The sequence below is a fragment of the Aphis gossypii genome, chromosome 1 (genome assembly GCF_020184175.1).
Source record: "Aphis gossypii isolate Hap1 chromosome 1, ASM2018417v2, whole genome shotgun sequence".
NCBI lineage: Eukaryota > Metazoa > Arthropoda > Insecta > Hemiptera > Aphididae > Aphis > Aphis gossypii.
This window is the reverse complement of record NC_065530.1, coordinates 76,383,415-76,409,908: the sequence shown is the minus strand read 5'-3', so window position 1 is coordinate 76,409,908 and position 26,494 is coordinate 76,383,415. Positions and strand designations below refer to the sequence as shown.

Sequence of the window (26,494 nt, the reverse complement as noted above, 5' to 3'; positions counted from 1 at the left end):
AACTAAAAAAAGTAGGTCTGCTGTAAGATAGGTGTCAGGTGGATCATCGTAATGGATAAAATACAATTTGGGCTTAATTTTATATTATGATACTTATCATACATACCTATGAAAAAAGATTCTAAGTGGAGAATGTTCATCAGATTGTACAACTAAGTATATACTTTAATGATATTACTATAAAAGTAATTTATTTTAATATAATTATTAAATTTTATGATTTAATTGTTGTCAAAAATATTTCATCTATTTTATTATTAATATTAAATTATAACTATATAATAAATACAAATAATATCACATTTATTATTAGTAATCTGTAAATTAATACCACCTTATCGTGAAATTGTGTTAATAGGTTAATGGTAATAAATAGGTAATACGATAAAATTAATCTACATATTTTGTAAATATTATTACGCAAAGTAAAATTCATAAAATACGTGTAAGTTTTAGGTTCCCTTTTGAACCTACTTAATATTTTAAATTATAATACAATAATAAATAAAATTATTCATTGTTTAAATATGTAGGTAATCTAGTTTAAATTTGAACACCAGATGGTTAAAATATCTTTAATACTCCATAAAATTAATTTTGTTCGTAATATATTTTTTAGATTTTTAAGTTTCAATAAAAGGTACTTATGACTTATGAGTAATATCTAGATATATTTTCAAACCTGAATTATAAAAATTTAATAACTATACTACTAGAAAATTGGTAGTTTTGAAAAATTGTGTACCTATACATTTAAAATTCGAATATCAAAAAAAAAAAAAAATAAAATAAAATCACCTATGCAATTCTTATGTAGAGATAAGAACAACCTATGTTGGATCTTATACTAATTTTATTGTTCAAGGTTTTTGATCAATCAAATATTTTTAACTAAAAAAAAAATATATATAATTTATAAAAACATTTTAAATTATACTAAGTATAGAAAAAGTAAAATATTAGATACAACTTGGCGCTAATGTTATATTTTCAACAATAATTTTTTTTTTTTTTTAATCATAGAATAATAATAATATACATTTTGTAAAACAATGTAAAAAATTCTTATTTTATTTAATAAATTCTTTCTTTTACCCATCATTTATTAAAAAAATTACTGTTTACATTCATCTCCAAAGTACTAACATGATCCGATTTCCTACCAGAAATCAATCCTAATGTAGAAAATCGAAGCACAAGCCTAAAAACACCCACATCATTATAAAATCAATACAATAATTGCGCTTCATCAGAGTCTAAAAATAATGATCAATAAACCAAGTACCTACTATATTTAATATTTATATACTAAAAGTTATATTAAGTAATATTATATTATAACAATTTATGGTAATTAATTTTACATTATATTGTATTTTCTTAATAAGTATATTATATTCTATTCATATATTTCGTTACGTATTTTCAAAATTGTTTTAATTGATATAGTTAAGTGTTTAAATTGAAAATTAATAACTGTTCGTGCAAATTATATATAGTATGTTGAAAAAAAAATATTCGAATTTTCAAATTAAAACAGTTTGAGTATCGCCATCTGTCGGTATAAATGTGAACTTACGTTAAGAGCTGTTAACCGAACAATGATGTTAGCAACTGCTACTCTTATTATTTATTTTATTAGAATCTAAACATAATAATATAATACGTATTATTGTTTTGTCACTTTAAACAATAAAAAACTCGATTTTAATAAAAATGCATCAAAACTGTAAGTATATAGGTTGTTATAAAATGAAAAAAATAATTAAAACCCCATATTAATGGGCATAATTATTATTTTTGTACATATATCTAAATAATATTCTAACCAAAGATTAGTTATAAATATAATAAAAAAATATTTCCAAATAAAAATATTCAGTGAGGGTTTATGGTGTATTTTTTTGTTGATATTTTACACATATTAAGGGGATATTATATTCATGGCATCTCAAGAGTATTATAAATATTAATAAATGTAAGTATTACAATAATGATATTACGACAACGCGGCGTTTTAGATAGGCTATTTAGCTACACCACTGTCGCATGAAAACTTTTTTTCATAATCTCCAAGTATAATAATAATAATAATATTATGGTATTAATCAAATATTCATAACACGACTATCTAAATAAGTAAGAAAATACAAATTTATAAAAGTTTTGTGATCATAGGATACAACGTATTTTATAATGTCTGTAACGATTAGGAATTCACAAATAAATATATTTTTTTTCAAAATGAGTTTTACCAGTCTTATCTTATTCTTATCTATGATTTAAAATACAATTTTAATAATATGAAAAATTTGACAAATTTAGTTATAAAAAATGTATTTCATCATAATGTAGTACACATAGACAAATAGTTTCACAACCTTATAACGAAATATTGTTTCTAAAATTACCTGTATTATCTTCAAGTTAATTTCAAATTTTACGTTAAACGTAATATATTTTATACTATATATTATATTGAAGTAAACAAGTATTTTTATGACCAACAAGGTGCCAAAGATTACTAAAAATTATTTTAATGTATTTTTCACCATTTGAATGTACTGTAGGCTAATTTATTTTATATAGAGAAGATACTTTTTTAAACTCACACGTATACTATATGAAAGCTTCAAATGTGTTTTGTATGAAAGGTTAAACAATCCCCAAAGTTGATATAAAGTTTCCCCCATCAAAACACAGATGGCACACATCAGAATAATAGTTTAGACGGAATGTTTTTAAAGTCAAATATCAAAATTCAGGACATTTGTTGTTTGTTTGACTTTTTGTAACTATTCAGTACACATTATTGTGAACGATTACTTACAATAGTATTTAAACTAAAATGAAAATCCTTGAAAAAGTTATCAAACTGAAGTATTTATTATATTTTATACACAATATATTATTGCATGCATTGAAAGTGATTGATCAGGTTTGGGACGCAATTTATTTACTAAATTGTTTATCTAAAACAGTTAAAAATACAAATATTAAGACTTGTAAGGTTTGATTTGTAAGTTAATAGATTGAACCATACTCATAAAGTGTACATTATGAAGGCTTTTTGTTTGTATATTGTATGATACGTTTATAAATATATTTTTAAGACGAATTGTATTTTAAAACCTAGATTTTAGACAATATTATAAACGCTTTACCTTATGTTTATTTTATACATTTATCTTAGAGTTAAATATTTTATCTAACAATTTATTATTTTAAATAGCACTGATACACTGATTTATATTGAAACAAACAACAGTTACGGTATTACTGAAACACATTTATTAAAGATATTTCGTATTCGAAAATCGTATACAGGGATTTCTTCATTTATATTTTCCTACTACTCCGATAATATACACTGGGCACACGTAATTTGTAATTTGTATTCTAAATCAGTTTTCGGTAATCCGTCGTCACATAACACACGTTCAGTTATTATACACATCTATATGCATCTATATGATACACAAACCGATTACAAATTCCGAACACAGAATCGACGCCGCCAAGTCACTATTATGCAAGGTCGATTCACATGTATTTTGTAGATACGACACATATATACACTGTTGTATAATGTTTATCCATTGTATTAAGACTTAAGGGTCGTAATTATAATATCATCATGCGTGCGCACATTCTTTTGGCACACGCATTTGGTCCCCAGAGTAAATAAATAAAAATTTATTTTGCTGAATTACTGGTGGTAAAGATATATCACAAAAATTAAACACACTGCGTAGTTGTGACCATATAATGTAACAATGTAACATAATATTAGGTAGTAGTGATACAAATTTTCACTGAATAAACTAAATTCATAACATTTAGGAATTCCATATCAAAAATATATAAATTTTTGAAAATAACAAGTATGAACAGTTTCCTTAATCTAAATGGAAATTAAAGCCATAATAATGGTTAAAAATGAAATAAGTAGTAATAGAAATAATAGTATGAAATACCTATGACTGAATTATTGTAATATATATTTTTTTATTATTTTAGTTTTGATATAAGACATGATTAGATATTTTAATTTAATTTAAATAATGACTATTATGTCATAGAAAAGATAATAGTTAAGTTAAACTAACTAGATAAACTTTTTTTATGAAAAATGAAACTACAACTTAAAAAAAAAAGTAAGTTATACCTTATATTATTGTAGTTGATAATATTCCATAATATTATTTAAGCACATATTAATAAATGATAATTGTGTAAATGTATACAGAGTAATGTGGAGCATTTGAGTGAGTATATATGAAGCAAGGAGCAAACTAACCAAAAGATTTTTTGGCAAGGTAAGCATTATATTGGGCCAAAAAGAAAAAAAAATATTCCACCAGATATTTACATACTATATACTTCAATGAAACATAATTAACACGAGAAATACATGATACAATAGCATATATCATATTCATTTGTACACAAGCAATGTTTTTATTTTTACGTTTTACTCACCAAAAATGGTTGGTATTTCATGATCATACTTATAATTATTCGTTTTTTGAAACTTACCTAAAACAAAAAAAATATTTTATTAAAAAATGCATTAAAAACAGTACTTTAATTATTAATAAACAATACAATTTTAAGTATAGTTTAATAATGAAAATAGATTTAATATTATAATATAATTTATAAATGAACAAAAACATTATAAATGGTTTAATTAATAATCTTCAGTTAAAATGTAAAAAAAATGTTTATAATTTTAGCACACGATCTAAACCCATAAAAATAATTTGCATATGTTTTGTGGAAATAATTTTTAAACAATTATATACACATATAAAATCGATTTTTTAATGTATTAATTTATAATTTTGTAAAACAAATTACGGTTAAAATAAATTTAACTGATAATTTTCCATTTATATTAAGTTTAATAAATACCTTATTTATGTACACTTTTTGTTATATGACTTATGTTTATTATGGTGGGATTGGTTTTTATTACAATACTTAGAAATGATATTGTCTGATGAAAAATCGTGTAAAATATGAATTTATTATTAATATTAAGTAATATGCCATATATTATGAAAATGCAAATTTTTTAATAAGAATTTCAAGAAAGTAATCTAGGTACCAAATTCAATTTATGGATTCACAAAACCAATTTAAAATTGCATACATTTTCCTAAACAGAAACTGCATCAATTAAAGTGATTACTATAGTCCAAGATTAACACCACAAATTCTGATTTTACAATACTAACTTATAACATACTATCAGGTTAATATCCAGCTATTAGTTTTTAGAAATTATTTTGTTAAAATAATAAAGAAATTCTAATGAAACAAGTTTTTTTTTTATATATATTATATACCTATAGCTATTACATTGAGTAAACTTGTTATAACTACACGCACTTATGATAATAACCGTTTATGCGGAATACTGAACCCAAAAGTCTCACAGTTTTACATAAATAAAATTTCGGCATTAGGTTATTGTTGTTAGACTCACAAACATAAATCAGTCACACGCGATAATGGAAATAATTATACTTTCAAATTGAAAAAATATTTCAATTTACGTATTCAATTGCAATATTACAAATAATTTAATTACATACCTAATATATAAGTACAACACATACAAATTATATATTTTAGTTCGTAATGGATAGGTTTATTTTTTACTTAAAAGTACTCATTGAGTTATTTTAATAGAATATTTAATGATTAAAATAAAGTTTATTTCAATTTTATATTTCATAATTTAATTAAACAAGGAAATAATACATCGGTCTATATTGAATAAGGAAATATTATATTTAAACAATTTATACGATGTAAATATATTTAATTTTTTGGTTTACTAGATTCTATAATTTGTTCATAGTAAATAATTAAACAGATGTATTTATTTAATAAATTTTAATATGGAAATTAATAAAGGCCTAGGAATAGAAAAAACTAATGAGTTTAGATACGTTTTAAATGTAATTATTATCTACCAACAAGTTCAAACTCTCGTAAAAATCAGTTTATTTTAAAAATATAAAACTGACTTTGATTAAACACTTGAAGTTATAATCCTTATTTTTAAATTTAAATTAGTTCTAATGATTGGTTTAACATTCATAGAAAATTAACAGAACAGCATTATACTTTTTACTATTTTAGTTAAGTTGTGACTAATTAAATATTTAAATTAATGAATACCCAAAGAAACGAGTTAGTTAATTGTTCATTCTAAAATTGTAAAAACAAATATCAAATATTATATATAATATTGTTGTGGTACAATTAATTGTATTGATTTATCAATAAAGGAAGTGTGTATAGCAACACAAATGACGTTATTTTTATGTACGACTATTAAAGCATAATGTAGCTACTGTTATAAGTAAATGCATGAAATATGCATTTGGTATAAATTCAACAGTGCATAGAAAATTATTCACCTCTGAGGAAGGCTAAACAATATTTTGACGTCCTACCGACATAAAATGTATTATGATGGGAAATGTAATGACGTATTATATATAAAATACAAATATTTAATTTATTAGAATATTAATGTTTATTATTTAATAATTGAAATTAGAAAGGCCATTTACCGCGACACAAGGTCCAAAATCGATCGGTCTGTAATACAAATTGATATACACACGAATATACGGTTCTAGGTTCTATTAACATATGATAAAAGCTGTCCTCCTAAACACTATTCACCGATGCAGCAATATAAAGCGTATAGGTAGTTATCGCAAATTATAGTTTATTGTTCATATATTATAACTAAAATACGGTATTCGAATAGTGTATGAAAAGACGAACGAAAATCACTAACGAAATTAGCCTCAAAGGCATCAGACTTTGTGTAGCTATATATATTATATAATATATATATATATATATATTTATATATATATATACGACTTATACTCGTAACGCAATTACACTGCATTATAATACTGCATGCAACACTCGTTATAATATAAATATTATGTATATAATATTATATTACACCGAATAAAAGTTAGATCGTACTCAAACATGGTGTTGGTTTGTTTCATATACCAACTACAACAACCATATACTATAGACACTCATTGATCGTATAATTTATGCAAGATGATTCACTAAACATATTCACTCGCTTTTTTTTCCAATAGTGTAATTTATTATTTAAAATCAAATGTTTTGAATTTTTAAATACATTTAAAAATGATTTTTAAAATGCTTGAAAATTACTGCTATACTTAAAGAATATTTTGTGGAGATACAAACTATTGCTTTTACTTAAAATGAGAACAGCCGTTCTACTGTAAACTATTTAACGGATAACAATATTGTTCTTATTGTATTATCGTATTAAACAGAAAAATTGAACGAGTTAAAAATTGATAAAGTTTGTATAACATGTTTACAATAATGTGTTTGGAAGATATGGAGATTGTGGTGAATTGAACATTTTAATGATTGATGTTATAAATTATTACAAAACATTAATTATTAAAGGAAAAAGTGAGATTGAATATGTTTTAGAAAATTAACCTATGAATACCTATGTTATATTATAGCTTTTTCAAGTGAAACACAATATCCGTATTAGCAATCGCCATTTGCCATCAAAATTATGTTGGCCTAGTATAATTTCTCGTCTTTAAGAAAATATGAAATAAAAATATGTAATAATATAGGTACCTAATAAAAATAACGAATATTGTTAATGGTCGCATGTTTTCACGCGTTTAATATGCGTTAGGTGCATAAAAGTGCAATATTAAAAACAAATCAATAATGTTAGGTGCGAGCACATATTCAGAGGTGGCGATAAAATGTTGATAGAAAACACAATATTTATAAAATCTGAATGGAGGGGAAGGAAATAGATCCTAAAAAATCCTATTGAAATCTGTAACGATGACTTGATGTCCACTATGTGGTATAAGAGAAAAACAATAATAATAATGTTTGTAAACAGCAAAATTCTAACTATAGATTCAAAAATCACACACTAACGGGGAAACGTCACGAGAACAAATTACCATTAGTATTGGCCCGGATATATGTTATAAGTGAATTGGTAAGGTATTAGCATAATGATAGCATAACAATGACATATATCAATCTAAAAATATACATCCGAACAATGAGTTGATATAAAAATGTATCTTATTACGTTAAAATTGATCGACAAATAATTTTTACAATATCATCTATAGGTATGAAAAACAACTATACAAACTACTTTTCTTCCTCGATATCACGGAAAACGTTTAATATACGGTGCTATTAAATTATAGTATTATCGCAACTAACTGTTATTATTATTATTATGTTGCTTTACAGTCTGCAGTGTCGTGGTCGTTAGCGTATTATTATAGAATTATATCTAGATAGTGATAAGTATTTAATTATTTCCAGTGTAAATTATTTATCTGATACAATTATATTGTATACCTACCATACTTCCGACCGATTATGTATAAAATAATTATAACTACTGGTGCAATGAATAATAAGTGGTGTGAAGAATAAAAATACAAGCTTCACGAATAGCAAGGCCCTGCTAACTAGAGAAATAAATTCTTATTAGAATAGTCATTAAACAGTTACATAGTTATTTTTTTTCACTGATATAAATTGTTTTCTATTTAAAAATACCCTCGGAAGCATCAAGAGTAATTCAAAGATATTTATTTATATTTTATATATATATTAAATTATATCGTAAACTGCCTAAACATTAAGACATTGGTACGTAACTTTTATTGAACATTTATAACTTGATTTTCAAATATTTATATTTCATACATTTGGTTAATATTTCAAATTATGGAAATCGTTTTTTTTTTCATCTAAAAGTAAAAAGTTTAATAAGTAACGCCTTATTATATAACAGAATATGTGCTCTCTAACATAGTTGTTATTTCCTGAAATTATATTGTTAATATGAATACAAACATGGATAAATACATTTTGTATCTAATATACAGTTCAATAACACGTGCGACAAGAAAATAATTATTATCCATAATATTACTAAATATATTGCGTGTAACTAATAATATTATAAGTAAAGAAAAATATATTTAACTAAAAATAGTGCGAAATACAGTTAACAACGATGAACAATGGAATATTATTAACAAGACAATATACGAAGGACTATAATAATATGTATAACATAACGATATTATCTATAGTAAAACTATTACTTATATTAACCTTTAAATTATAATATACAGGATCACCTTCATTCAATTTTTAAAATTATTATTATTAAACGTCTAATACGCAATGTTCGTTAATCGTGTTTTCAACATTCGAGTCAATTTCAGAAGCACTTATTGTGCGATTATTATGATATTAATAGTATAGTATAGGTATTACACTATTATGATTATGAATGTACAAAATTACAACAATATAGTGAAATAAACACGTTTGTATAATATATTATTTAGTATTGCCGATTGACCGTTGATGTTGTCAAACAAAAACTTAACAATTTTATTGTCTCCCCATAACGGAAAAGAATATTTCGAATAGTAAGCATTTTATAAAAATTTACATTTTTCAATAATATAACAGTATAATACGCGCAAATTATTACGATAAACACATTAATAAAGCACATAAATTACAATAACGCCAGTAACTAAAACATTATTATAATATGTTGTGTATCGTTAAATTATCAAAAAACAAAAAGTTTTGAACGATTTACAAAACTTTTTAAATTTAAAATACATGAATATAATAACATGTATTATAAAATTTATAATTCACATGCTAACTTTAATATTAAAATACGTGAAATAATAAAATGTACGATTTGATACAAACATTTTGGCTAATATCAATAAATATAATGCAGTATGGGATTCTAACAACGTTTAATCTAAACATAATATTATGTTTGAAAAGACAAATTAAAAATTGTACATTTGATAAATAATATATCATAAACTTTTACACAAAAATTGGTTTAAATTTAATTTTAATATAAAAACAAGGCATTAATTATGCTGGTATTTATTCAATGATCAAAATGTAACTTATTAATAAATAGTTAAGGTATTAATCTTGAAAAATATCATGATAATATTGAAATGCATAAAATAAACGAAGTGAGTACGTATTTTTTGAAGCTAAGCTAATGATTCATCTCATTAGAAAGTTGTTAATCGCAAAAATGTGCTGTGTATATCATTAAATGCATCGTTAGTGGTTAGTGTTTATAAACGCTTACTTATTTATTGAATGTTTTATCAAAAGAGCAGTATACGATAATTTTGGTATCTATAAACATTATTCATAAATGAAAAATATGCATACACACTAATTACAAGTTAATTATAACTACGTAAATAAAAGTTAGTTATTAAGCAGAGTAAGATTACTGATTATTTATAGCTTTCATAATATAACAAATATCATAAAAAAAAATTATATACAGGTATCTGTTATAGTTTTTATATTTTTAGAACGAAAACTAATTGAATTAAGTAAATTATAAATATTTATATTTATTATAAATATCGTATAATATAAGAGCACCAAAAAGTATGTAATTAAATCTATGTACTATACTTTTACAGATTTTATAGACAATCTTTCATACTTATTTAATGGTTAATAAATATAAAACTAAAGATATTATCAAAAATAAAATTTAAAATAAACATTGCTAAACTATAATAAACCATCATTATTTTTCCATTAAGTGCGAAACTTAATAAAATATAATATTTAATAAAACAATAGATATTTATAATGCACAAAACTACCAGTAAGTACTATCTAATAATTCATAAACAATTATACAAATTAGAAAAGTACAGTACAGTATAATTTATGTAATATTAAGATGAAATAATTTATAATTTATGAATACATTTTGTGCATCTACTAAATATATTAAAATATTCAGTCCAAGCTTTTTGAACTTTTAAAAATGTGTATTATATAAAAGATATTGACTTTTGGACTAAAAAATGATAGAAACTCATAAGTTATTTTGAAGAAACATTTAAAAAAAAAAATAAGCACAATAATACTTAGCTATTAAGTATGAGCTTGCTTGAATAATTAATAAATAAGTAAATCGGAATAAAGAAAGAACCAACCTACTTAAAGAATTAATAAATATTTTATGATATTATAACTATAGAAGCATATGAATGACTTGCGTTTGAATCTACCTATGATATAAAGAAAGATTTAAATATTTAATAAAAATATATTACAACTCATAGTATTGGTCATTATTCGTAACCGTAGCATAAATTATTATTTATATGTATAGATAGGTATATATAAATGTAATGTACTAAATGCAATGTGTATTAAATATTTTTAGTTTTTTATAATTTAATAAACGTTTAGTTTGACATCAAATAAAAAATTAGGAATCGACTAAAAAATAGGACTTTTGAATTTTATGTTTCAATCTTATTTAAAAAAATATTATTTTGTATTTAATTGAAAAAATAATAAGTCTTGTTATGGTGATATATATATATATATTTATCTCAATTGTCATTTTTATAATTTAAACAGAAAACTTAATTTTTTCAAGAAACTAGAATTCTATAAGAAGAAAATATTGGTTGATTTAATGATAGTGAATGAGGATCTAAGTAGTGATGTTACTTTTAAATTAGATAGATGCTTTTGTTTTTCTAAAAAAGAAAGATAGATTCTCAGATTTTTAGTCGTAGAACAAGTATTAAGTATAGAACAATCAAATAGGACATGATTTAAGTCACTGGTACGTTTTTGATAAAGTATACAATAAGAAAAGAATGTTAATGATAATTTATTGTAAGAAAATGGAACAAGATTATGGCCTTTACTATGTTCCGTAAAGGCATTTTGGTGTATGAGTTAATGTTCGAGGTATGAGAAATAGAGATAGGGGAAAAATAGTACGTCAAACGTTTAATTATTTGATTTTTTTTTTTTATAATATCTGAAAGAATAATTTTTTATAACATTTTAAATATTATAATCTCAAAGACACATGTTAAATATTGAAACAAAATATACCAAAATTATATTTAATTCATATTATTTAAATTTTAATTTACATCCAAAGATCTTAAATATGGTGGAAACTGATTTTTATTATTTTTTAAGATGATTAATGTTTTTTTATTACGATTTTTTTTCCCCAAAATAAAAACAATAATAACTATATTTATATTTTTAATTTATGTAAATTAAGGTGTATTAAGTATTTATTCTATACAAATTATATTATAACTATAATATAATATATTAGGTGTTAGCTAAATCTAATTACTAGATCCACGAACGTTTAAGTTATAACCACTTAATCTATAACATATTGAAATATAAATATGTACAATTTATTTTTATAATGTATGTACTTAATATTATATTAAAAATTAAAAAAAATTCACAAACATTAATTATAAATATATTTTATGTATGACCATACTTAGTAAATGTAGTTAATTCATATTATCATCATTACATAATATTCAGTCAAATTATTTTCTTAGTTACCAAATTCTATTATATTATATTACAAATTATTTCACCTGTTTAATATTTGGATTGGTTTATTTTATAGCAAATTGATCAGTGAAAAATAAGTAACAATAAAATATACCTATAATATATACCTATGACTAATGTGATGTATGTATATGTATATTGGTTTTACCCATAATATTGTTATAAATCATATTAAATTACGATTTTTTTTTATCTCATTAATTTTATTATTATTATGACTAAATAATATTTAAATCCATGCTAGAAAAATATTTTAAGAATATTAAATTTTATAAAAATAATAAAAAAAAGTATAATCTAGATTAATAATTATCATAAATCAACTTTAAATTACAATACCTATTTTTTAATATATTTATACATAATATATGTAATTTATAGTAATAATAAGATGTATTTTTTTTTTTTTTAATAGTTTAATTTTTACACGAGTTTTAAAAATATTATTAATGTATTATTTGACGTCTATTGTTCTCAAATAAAACAATTATGTACAATTTACATCGACAGGTACTAAATTACAATTTGATTACCGCAGTTCACGTCCGATGACTACGGTCCATCCACGACGACGGCGTGCGTCTGAATCTTTCTTCTTTGCTCTTGCATAGCACTGCGGTCCGTCATCTAACAGATCTTCAGTACTAACTCTGAGATTAGCCATAATACAAGTCACATTTTCACGTTAAACACGTAGTTTCAAATTTACTTTAGAATAGAAATGCAAAATTCTCTGCGATTCCGACATAAAGAAAATTTATTTAGAACCAAATTATAAACATAGGGATGTGTCAACAGCGTTTCCACGCGGACCGCACGACTACCGGCGCTGTTTTCGGATATACGTCCCCGGTAAAATTTTGTGAGGGAGCCAAACAGGCGTTATATTTTTAAACGAGTGAGGCACTATAGTATGACATCCAAAATGTGGTGGGAAAGAAACATACACAGATTGCGCGGACAGCTTAATATTAATATTATTAATACACATATATATATATATATATATATATATATATATATATATATATATAAATATATAATTTACTTCATTAGACGAAGTAGGCGAAAAAAATAGCGTAATAATAATATGCTAAATTAGTGGGGATAGTGTTACAAATTTAACTAGGCTCCCACTATGACTATTTCACCTAAACTCAACAAATAACGTTGTGAATTTGTTTCATTTTTTGTATGAAAACAAATTTTTAGTTCATAAAACAAACAACATATTTTAATAAATTCAAATTGTATAACCTTTTGATAAAAAAAAAAAAAAAAAAATCGGTATTATAGTAATTAATAAGTGAATCACAAAATGTTTAATAATTACTTTTGATTTATTTATTTTCTTCTATTTCGGGTATTCAAATATTCATTAGGAATTATATAATAAACTAAATATTTTATTTAATAAAAATATTTTATATGGTTTTTTAAATAGAAATGCAAGACGCTTATGTGACAATTTTATGTAATTTTTCAGTTTTAAATTTTTAACATGAAATAAATAAATTGAACCAATACGACTAAATAAAAATATTATGGAATATGAATGATATATTAATTATAGATAGTATTTAAGTAAATAAACATCTTTTTTTTATAAATTTTTTAAATTACTTTGAACTTTGTAAATTATATAACTTCTGAATTGATATATAGATCAATAAAATGTAAACTATTTAGTGTAATTTTATGAATATATATAATCAATTATTATCAAAATTAATTCAATGATTAATGTAATGTTTTTCTTTAAGTTCAATAATTTTTTAGCACTCATATTTTAATGATAATCTTAAATTTAATAAATACATTATTTAATTTATAATTATTTGGTTCAAAATAATACAATGATATCCAATATATTAAAATTGTTTAATGCAATATATTATATTCAACTGTGTCTAGTCCAATTATTTATAACTTTTTATTTTTGGAAGATAGCTTTCATTTTCATTTTGTGTTTGGTAAAAAAAATAATAATAAACATGATAGTTATAATAAGTAGGCATAATTATGAACTAAGTACATCATAACATTATGAAGACTGCTTGTTTTTATTAAATAAAAATTATGAATAGCAATAAAGCTAATGATAAGTTATCGCAACGTAAATTATAATATATATACATATGTAATGTATATATACAATGTAAAAATAAAATCATAATGCAATAGTTCCAAGTGTCAATATAATTTAAATTGAATTATCCCATACTCCAAAAATAAAATTAGCTATTTTGTTAACATTTTAAATTTTAAAGTCAAATATTAGAGTTCTTAACAAATTATGTAAAAATAGTTATACATATTTTATTCACTTTTATTGAAGTTTACAAAGCTTATAATATGCATGCATAAAATAAATTTCCATGAAAAAAGTATTAATGAAGACGTCGAAACGATATTCAATATAATACATTTTAATATATTCAAAGATAACTTCAAGATATTTGTATTATTATTTATCTATTCCAATTCTGTTCTTGATTTTAATAATATATTTATAAATATTTTATTCTGATACCAAATCAATTACTTGTATGATTGTTTTTAAACCAATATTGATTGAACTTGCAATCACAATATAATCCTATACGTTTGAAATCATATTTTTAGTTTTCACGATCATTATTTTTTAGAAAGTTTGATACTTAAAATATTCTGTTTATATATTGTACAGTTTAAAAAATAATTGGTGTTTAAGTTAGAAATATGATTTAGCTTCATCAAAAACGTTATGTTAAATCTGATATTCACTTTTTATAACCATAAACCAATTAGTCATACTCTATAAAATAGTTATAAACAATATAAACATTGTAAAATATTATAATAATAATATAAAGATGCATAAATAATATTTAAGCATTTGAATATTATACTATATTATAGTCCTCTTCAAAATATGCAATGTGATATATAAATATAGAACTATTTAAATAATTATATGGATTCATATAAAAATTATTAACAAATTAAACTTACGAATAATAAACAGATAATATCATGATATTCAGATAATTTTCTTTTAATATGTAAAAATATTTCATTTATGAAGCTATGTTAATAACATATTATATCATATACCTGAAACTATAAGCATATTTATATATACTGTATACATTTTGTAACAGTACAAATTTTTTTTTTTTTGTAAAATTATTATTACCATATTATTTTATCTCTCGAATATTAAAAAAAAAAAAAAATAGATATCGTAAAAATATTGTAATAATAATTAAATAAAAAGGAAAAATGAGCCAAAATGTCTATGTGTAACACGATAAAAAATAAAGAATTATTATACAAATTAATTTCTAATATTTTATATTTGTGTGTAGAAAATTGTATTAAAAATTATTGAAAATTAATAAAAGTTACCTAATAATTTCATAAATTTTTTTTACTAAAAAAAATGTTAAAAATAATTTAATATAGTTTAAATGTTCTTACTTACGTATTTCATTTTTTTTTTTAAATAAATAAAACACAAATAACTAACTATATGTGGTACAAGTCATTTAAATCAAATTTATATCATAAATTAACTTAATTTAGCAATATATTTTCCGAAGTAAAAATTTAAAAGAAAATAGTTTATTTATAGACACATATTGTGAGTACCTACGTTTGGTTTAGCTACCATGAATTAATTTACTTATTATTGTATCAATACAAGATATTGCAATAGTAAATAAATAATTAATTATATTTTAAAATTTTTGTATTATATTAATTACCTAATTTAAAGTAAGAATAATACAGTCCTATACAATTCATTAATATAAATAATTTTTGTTGTGAATGGAGCCAAAAATACATTGGTTTCATAATTTTATTTTTTATTTATGTTTTAGCTTTTATATTCATATTTTATTTGACAAAAAACATATATCAGCTTAAAATGATAGTATTTATTTTAAATTGTAAATTGATTCAAACAAATCTGAAATTTAAAATGGTACCATGAATTAACACAATCTTAACGTATTTCCAAATTAAAGATTACATCTTTAAAATTTCTAATAAATATTCAAAAAAATTAATAAATTACTAAATTTAATATAAAACTATTTTCACAATCAATTAAAAATTCTTACTGACGTAAAAAAATTAAATTTCGTCTTATAATGGTACAATTTATAGTATATCATCGATCAGTAAGTTACATCGATTTTTAGGAGTAATTATATATTTTATACAGTGTAAAAATTAGTCTTAATATTATTAGTTATCAAAATTTTAAAATCTTTAATTTAAATATCTCATCATATTGTTTTTTTTTTTTTTATGATACCTTAATTTGTATCAATAAGATACTTTAAAAGTGATGTACAACATGTTTCCAGACTAAAGACTGAACACAGCTGGTTTAAAAAGGTCATTTTTTTGTTTTTCCCAATCGTTTTTAAGAAAATGAAGGAGATAGTTGAAAAAAATAACACTCGCTTACACAATGTGACCCAAAACGAATATATTGCTGACTCAGTAAACCCCAAAAAAACACTATAAAGCTTGCTTATGACAACAATCTTAATAAAAGTTTTTCTTAAACGATTTAAGTCCCAAAATACAATTTAAAATAAGAGTGTTTTTCATAATTGTACTATTTTTATTTCTAAAAATAAACAAATAACATTATAATATAAAAATATAATGTAAAAATACATGGATTCATTTTAAAATTATATCAACTCAACAAAATATAACAATAGATAATCCTAAAATTCTTTATTTGGAACGGATATATATTTTATGATCTAAACATATACAAGTATGGTTAAAAGTTTGGATCATATTAAAATTATGCGCATTGATGTTTAGGATTAAAAAAAAATATTTGCATGATAAATTAAATCAGATTTTATAAAAGATATTTATAGAATTAAATTAAATTGACTCATGAAATATTTTGTTAAGATTTCCAAGAATGGCAAGTAATGATCAAAATGTAAAATCGTAACTAATTACATATTAGTTACATAAGAAATAACACAACAATTTAAAAACGAATTAATATTATAATAGACAATAACAAAACTACTTGAATAATTGAATCATAATAATTTACTTCTATTTGAGCACAAACAAAGCAAAATTATTTATAGTAATTAATTGTGTATTTTAATTAGGTCACCGTAATATTATATATTACTAAAATTGTTTAAGACATGTAGGTGTCGTTTGGCATGTATAAGGTATTGACGTCAGTATTAAACAATACCGTCAATAATAATATGTTGATTGTCTTTAAGTAAAAATCATTGAAGATGTATACCTACTCCTTAAATCTATGCCCTATTGAATAATTGTTAGAGACGAAACAAAATAGTTTGTACTCAATATAGATATTGTCATGTCTCATATATAATTTTTGCTGTTTTTTTTTCTTACAAAATTTCTATGAATTTGTTTTATAATTAACCAATGTTAATAATATTCAATGAATAGAAACATGTACCTACATAAAACTTCAAAATTCAACAATAATTTTAATTAACCTCCAATATACAAACGCGTATTTTTCTCTAGTTCAAAATTTCATGAAACATAGTTAAAAAGTTAAAATCACTAGAGAAAAGCATTTTAAATATTTTAATATTAACTTCAGTCCATGGAAGAACAAGCGTTATCCGTACACGCAAAACACGTACAGATTTTTTTTTTTTACTACCGAAATATAAGGGTTCTCTATATGCTTTTTCGTCCTTTTATAATATGCGTGCAAGTTGGGTAAAAAATTATATACCTACATGAATATATATTCTTTTTTTTAATCCCGGGGATGATGCGTTTACACGAGCACGGGGATCCATTACAATTGCAATTTTTTACAAAAAATCGAGTGCCATTGATTTTCCTTTTAAACAAAAAGAAACGTGGCATGAACAAAATATAATAATATAATAGCAGAATATTGAATGAAAAAAAATGTATAATTTAGTTTTTATTATTAGATTCATCATACATGTAATACATTGAGCATCCATCTAGCCGTCTTTTTAAAAAATAAAATAGTATTTAACATAAAATATCTACGTCCTAGCATTATTATTTGTTACAAATCAATACTGGTTATATCTAAAAGTATGAATGTTTTTACTAACTAAATATTCTCAAAAAACATATAAATCTTAATATAAATTATATATAATATATATTTTGGTTTTTAATATTGGATTGAACATGTTTTGTCATTTGAAAATTCAATAAAAATAAAATTAAAAAATAGTATAAAAGATGTTTTTTTTTTGAATAATTAAATTTTATTAAAAAACAAAACAAAAAAACATTTCTAAAAATATCTATAATTTTTGATAAAATTAGTGTTTACTTTAGATGGTTTATATTATAGTCTGCAATATTTTGGTTATTTTGTAAGGAGAGTTATATAGGCAAATTATCATACTTAGTGCGATAAAACTATTAAATATATTTTATAAATATATTATAATATTATGTACAATGCCAAAGAATGTACAAAAAGACCGCTACATTATAAATTCTAAGCAACGGTAATGGTTATAATTGCTTAAGTGTGTGCAATGTAAATTAAAATTAGAGAGAACCAAATGATGGTAACTCACAATAAAAAATTATTCAGGAAAGCAATTTTTAACTAACTCTAATTTTTTCTTTCATGTTGAATGATTATTAAGAATAGTCAAATATAAAATTAGAAGTTATTATATACTAAGTATACAATTTGTTTTTATATTTTAAGAAAAACTAAAAAACTAAATGTAAAAGTTTTTAATATTTTTTTTACTGCTCGGAAGTATATTGAATCATACATTATTTGCCCTTGGTAATTGCTGTTTGAATGTAACAAATATAGCACACCAAAATTCTTATTTGTAAAAAGCAAAATATATTGCGTAACACAAAAACGGTTAACAAAATGTTTATTCACTGTAGTGTTCAGAAAAAAATTCAGTGAGAAAAAAATGTTGTATCCAGTCCAAAATCATATTATTATATGTATGTTAAAAACAATATAATGTTAAAATATTAGTTAAGAACTAAAATATTATATAGATAGAACCTTTTGGTAATTAATATATTATTTTTCACACTTGGTTGGAATTTCTTTCGTCTTGAACTAAATTATTATGCTTCCCGGAAAATAATATTAGATTAAATAAAATAATATGGCAAATAATATTTATAATATTGTACTATTTTATTATTACAGTATGGCTGATATAATTAATATTAAATGTACTTATTGGTTGTCACTGAATTTTATTGTGTTAATAAAATTCATTGGTTTTAGTATTATTTGTCTATATGTTTTTTATATTTCTATACACCAAGCTATTTACGACATACATTAAAACAATAGAGGAAAACCAAAACATAAAATATATTATTCCAGCTTATATACTTAAACATACTAGTAGAATATAAATATAAATAACTATAAATACATAGGTACGACTAACATTATAAAAGGTTCATCGTTCATGAGGTTTAAAATGAAATCATTCGAAATTATTACAAATGGATTTGCTCTCTGTAAACTGTTTGATTTAGAACATTTTAATTCTTGATATTTCTTTAAACAATACATCAAAATGTTTGTGATAATTAAAGTTTTAAGCATAATATGTCGCCTGGCATTGAAAAAGTGCCGTCTCCTTTGATCAGTGTCGTTCAAAAATATTTTTCTGACAATATGATTACCGTAGACTAGTAAGCAATGGCTTTTCGGTATAGAACAAGTTAGTGCTGGAAATAAAGGACAAAAAGAAAATCAAAAAAACTGATAAAAGCTAAAAATCATATAGGAATGGAAATAAATACAAAAAAAAAGAAATATATGGTATCTCAAAGAAAAGTACCTTCAAATATTCAAAATAGTGGGTTCGAAGTTGAATGCCATAACAGAACAAAATAAATAGTAAAATATAGGCAAAAATTGAAGCCGGTAACAAGTGTTACTTCGGGCTGACAAAGTTACTGCAAATTGCAATCTAGAACATTTTCAATTAATTTGAAGATTCAAATTTATCGGATATTAATAAAACCAGTAGTAACTTATGGGTCGGAAACACGGATGTTACGGAAAAATTCACAGGTTACTTTCGAAAGAAAAGTACTTAGGAAAATATAATATATATATATATATTATGGACCATGTGAAGATGAAAACTTTGAAGAATGGGGGATCCGCAAAAATAGGAAACTAAAAGATCTGTATCAAAGTTTGAAGACATAACCAAGATAAGTCTAATTTGGAGGTGTCACGCATGGCGTAATGAAGGGTTGCTACTGAGAAAAATGCCATTGAGACTCCTAAGGTTGAGATGGGAAGACAGAGTAAAAATGAGACGTGGAAAACATTAAGCCAGGAAAAGATTGGAAGGAATTATTATCATATAGAAAAATATCCTGAATAGTCTTGAAGGCTGAAAACTGCGAAGAATAAGAAGAGAATATGTGTTTACGCTGCAGAATACGCTCGTAACCTGTATCAGTACATTATCAACCGTTAATTCCCACAAACACATGCATGTACAAATTATTAAAATACAGTTGAATATTATAAAATAATTTCTAAACAGAATTTTTTTTTTACCTAGAAAAAATTGTGATACTTTAGCTGGTCTGATGTTGTAAAATTCTTGATTAGTGGATAACTCTTCTAAAATTGCTAAATACCACTTCTGGTATTGTTAATTTTTGTTTACATTTTGGTACACAAGTAAGTAGTAAATATTTAATAAATACTACATGTTGATCAAATAAAAACGACTCAGGGTAGTCATGTAAAAAAAATATGCATGGACATTTTGTTTAAGAAAACTGAATGTAAATTATGTATTATGTCAAAGAATCTTGAGATTGCAATAGAATTAAAATAAGATCAGTAATAGTCTCACAATTTCATCACAAAGGAAGGTCTTAAAATGATGTATTTTTGACCGACTAAAATTACCTTGAAAAATAATCACACCTTATATGATTTTATAGCTGAAACCATTTAACACACTAAACGTAAGAAAACGTTAGTGTAACGATTTCTAATTCGTATTGGTTATAGGTAGTAATTGTATGAAGTGAATTATTTTTCGGTTAAGAAAATAAGAAATATTAATGAAACGAAACCATAGGTACATTTGGTTTCGTGTTATTTTATCACTCCTATTCCGGAGTGCGTATCGACACGATAATAATATTACAGTTCTAACGAATTATATAGGTGTGGGCACCTATGTTATTAAATGCGCGTTCGTACGTTATATGAACAAGAGTGTACATAATATGCGCGACACGTAATAGATTCTGTGCCCACGTACAAAAGTGAAAACGATAATTATTTCGAACGTGTTTTATATATTATATATATATATTTTTTTTTAAACAAATACAAAAATTATAGCAACGTATATCATTTTATTGATGTAATAAAATATGTCAACGACAACGACGATAGAACCACGTTGATAATAATATTATTATAATATTATAAGGTCTCAGCGGCATTAATGACTCTGTTTTAATAATAATAATAAAAATAATAATATGGCAAAAACATCACCATGTGATATGCGACGTTACTTTACGCCAGCGATAAACAGAGAGGAAAAAACTGTCACTGCGGAGAACAAAAAAAAAACCAGACCAGTTATAACAAAATAATAATAACAACAACAAAAATATTCGGCTCTTGTGTGTTTATTGTAGGTAGTTTCGTTCCGGCAACGAGAATAGCCATCAGCCGCCGTTTATTGTCATCTGATCGATAGGAGCGCTATACGTGTGGGCAAAACTACTGTCGTAATAATGCATAATATTATCGTAATAGATATTCTAATATATTTTGATGTGCGTTGATCATAATAGCATGTAAAATATTTATTTTTTTTTTTTTTTTGTGAGATTCAGATCATGTCATTTACCACTATCACCCTTTTAATGAATAAATTAGTATTTATTTTAGTTTTTTTTTTTTACTTATTCCAAATAAAATTATTATTAAATTATAATACAAAATTAACTGAATATTGTTGAATAGTTTGAATATGTTAGCGATTCGTTGTAGCTAGTAAAGTAGTACTATAATAATATATAAATACTCCGCTGCACTCAATCGCTCTCATTAAGAATCTTCAAAAAACCAAAACGTAATAACAAAAAATGTCAACATCATTATGTTTCAAAAAATGCCAAGCAATAGAATGCATCAAACTTAGAATTAATAGGTTATCTATATAAATAAATGTAATAATCTATACTAAATTCGGCTAGCTACCTATAATAGATGATAGTATGAACTTATAATTTCAATATTATAATTATTTATAACACACTGTTTGTTAGTTATATCGTGGGCCATGACTGAAAGATAAGTACACTATACCCTACACTTTTATAGAATATAGTATGTACGGTAAGTTTGGTGTAGTATATTTTTATTACTTATAGTTATTAGTTTATTATCTTAAACTCGCTGATCTACAGTCCTACACATCTGATCACCCTGGAATCACCCACCGATTTTGATTGATGCACAGGCGTTAAAGAACATTATTCATAAAGCCACTGAGTTGAAAAATTATAGTTCAAATAACGATAATGATAGCGTAATATTATACAGGCAACAACCGAAATGGACGGAATGCTAAAGAACATACCTATAATATATATAATATATTATAGACCATGATTAATGTGAGTTTGTCAGGTACTAGAGAAGTGCTTCTTGTTTTTGTTTTGGTAAAATTAGACATCTTGACTCCTATTCAATTGTGCGATGTTTACGAAATTAGGCGTCACTGCTAAGTTAATGTATTAATTATATAACATTATATAAAGTTGTTCTTGACTTACAAATTATTGAACAGTGACGATTAAAAACGGGGAAATATCGATTTGTGTATTTTCTAAATAATACACGAATATTGTTTTGTAGAAAAAATACGTTAAATAAAAATATGTAAGTTTTGTAGGTACAACCAATTTATTTTTTTTTTAAATTTATTAACCGTGAAAATAGGACGATTTTTCGTTTTCAGAATAGTAGTGTTTTAATATTTTATTCTCATTCACCCACACACCATTTGTCTAAAAAAAATCATTCATTAAGAGAAAAAATCATAAAAAAATGTTATTGTTTTTAACGAATAATGATTTTTCCTTAATCACAATGAGTGTCCAGTATAATTTTGTAATACAATGTAGATTAATTTTTTTACGAAAAAGTTAAAATTATATAATATTTATAGAAGTTGGAAAGTAATAATGGTACCTATGTATGTTTATAAAATTAGTAATTTGTGATATATTTTAGATTATCGTATAAAAATTTATTTTGATAATATATTTAAAACAAATTTTTAAACATGATAAATTATCGATTAGCATATCGATAAGAAGATTATTATTGTTTATATAATATTATGTTATTTTTTTCTATTTACAAAAAGATAAGTGATCGGTATTTTCATACAGCTCTTATAATATTAAAATTATTATATTAATTTAGTTTTTTTTTAATTTTTCAAGAACTTAATACTTTTTTTTTATTGACTCAAGTGGTACTAATACCTTCAGAAGACTGTCAGCTATAACAGAAAAAAATTCAGCCAAATCGGTTCAGTAGTTTTTTCGGGTAGGTAGAAAACCCCTTACAATTTTATGTAGAAAGTATAGATATAAATATTACAAAAGTAATAAAATATATTTTTACAATATAAATCATAATGTTTTATTAATATTTAATAACAATGTTATTTTGAATAGAAATTCGTCAAGTTTTTTACAAATCATAAATTGTTAAAAACAAAAAAAAATTAAAAAGTCTTTGGCTTAAAGAATGTGATAATTGATAACAATACATTACGAGTATTATCTATAATAGGTACACAGGCATATTTTTAATGAAATAATGCTCACACGAAATTATTATTATTACTGCCTTATGGTAGATATAACTTATACAGTATACCTATACGCCTATTATTATTTTGTTTTCTTTTAGTATCTGAGGCCCCCCCTACGATTTTTTTCCACTTTCACCGCTGACTATATAATAATAGGGTTTAGGGTCGCGAGGTGGGGCACACCACGTACAATAGCCCGGTGCCTCGCCATCGTCTAACAAGCCATATTATTGTTGACGTTAAACAATTATGTTGTTTTTAAGCTAATGACGTGAACATTCGGCCACGGTACTATTATAATTCCATTATATATGCGACGTATGTGTGTATAAACGCAACATACGAGTACATGTACCTACACTGGGTAACGGCCCGTGATTGTATGATTTTTTTCTATTTTTTTTTTTACGTGTTCCGGCATTTCCCGTCGTGTTTATGTGCATTTTTATTATTAATTTTTTTTCATGGGTCTAAAATAATGTCACCTGACCTAAGTGCATACACACTAGGCTTATAAATATATATATGATATAATAATGTGTATTTTTTAAGGCCTGCGAAGATTATATAGTTTTACACCTACTCGCTCAAAGACGCTTTATCACACTACGAAAATCGTTTTCGTTATATTAATACTATAATAACACATACTAGGTATTTGAGATCGTGCCTGCTAACATGTAGTTCGATGTGCTTACTTATATATTCGTAAGCTTCAAAACTTAACACTGAATCATGAGCAGGAAACTATATCTCAGCAAAAATCACCTGTTGTGAAGCTCTCGTCTAAGCTAAAGATTATATTATGTTCTATAGTGATAAGTTTGTTAAATTACATAATATTTTGGTTTAGTTTTAAAATCGTAAAACAAAAGATTAGGTGTGTATAATTGATGTTGTTTTAAGTCACAGTCACTCTGTATATTGTATGCAATTAATATCGAGTAGACGTTTGGACAAAAAAGCAATACATAATTTGTAAGTATAAGGATTAAAATAAGTGTGGTGTACCTATAACCGGTCTTATTTAAATATAATTAAATATTCAGATGGGATTATATTTATATTATACCAAACAAAGACTTCACACATAATGCTAGTATAGATTGCCATTTTCAGTGTTGTTATGTGCGGCATATACCAACACATATTATATAGATTGAATAGATTCCAAAGCTTACATTTAATGTGTTTTTAATATTCAAAACTATTAATTAATTACCTTTTTTACAAGTTAGCAGAAAAATGTGAATTAGTTTAATTTTGAATTGTGTATACTATCTTTATTTTAAAAATACCATACATGGCAGTAAACGATTAAAAATATTTCTATTTATTAAAACTTTAAATTATATTTATTGATGCAAGTTTATTTGTTGAAAAATATGAGGTACCTATTGAACTATAATGATACTAAGTAAATTAATACAATAACATTAACTAAATAACTAAATATAATATAGATACCATCTTACAGGTAAGCACACTAATAATTTATGGTTGTGACTTAAGTACAATTTTCATAATTATAATAAGAAAATAAAGACATTTTACGGTACATTACGCGTTAGCCATCATATGTTTGAAGATACAACGTGTGATCTAATTTTAACAAGAAAAATATAGTGTTATAATTAATAAAAACTTGACGTAATACGCATAAATATAGTGCGACGAACGATGTCATCAGAATGGCTTTTTGAATTTTCTCAGCTTTCATGATTTTCAGAAGTGATTAGACATAATGACCTCCTACAATGTTTTTGAACAATATTAAAAACGAAAAATTCTTGTTTACGTGCCAAAAACTGTTAAGAAAAATATTAAAGAATCTCTAAAATATATTATAATGAATATATTCAGAAAAACAGACGCAAATGGAAAAATTAAAAACGGAAATAAGTAGATTGTTTAATAATATCAGAACGTTTTATTTTATAGACCCGGGAATCTTAAATTTTTTTGTCTATAGATACTCGAACAATATAAAGTCTGGGACCCCTTCACACAATAAAAAAACGATTTGTGTTTTGATAATTATTTAATATTTTAATGTTATTAAAAGT

The 26,494-nt window shown here is 23.5% G+C and overlaps 1 protein-coding gene across 5 annotated transcripts in view; it reads right to left on the bottom strand.

Moving 5' to 3' along the window:
• The window catches only part of LOC114131724 (cAMP-specific 3',5'-cyclic phosphodiesterase), a 657,881-nt gene that overhangs the window by 190,675 nt on the left and 440,712 nt on the right, over nt 1-26,494 (bottom strand). Inside the window, exon 1 of one of the 5 annotated variants that reach the window (XM_027997024.2) lies at nt 13,065-13,321. The exons of the other annotated variants lie outside the window; for them this stretch is intronic. Within the exon in view, the coding sequence (XP_027852825.2) occupies nt 13,065-13,195 (131 nt within the window). The 5' untranslated portion in view covers nt 13,196-13,321. Of the gene's footprint in view, nt 1-13,064; nt 13,322-26,494 lie in introns of those variants that run through there. 5 annotated transcript variants of the gene reach the window in all.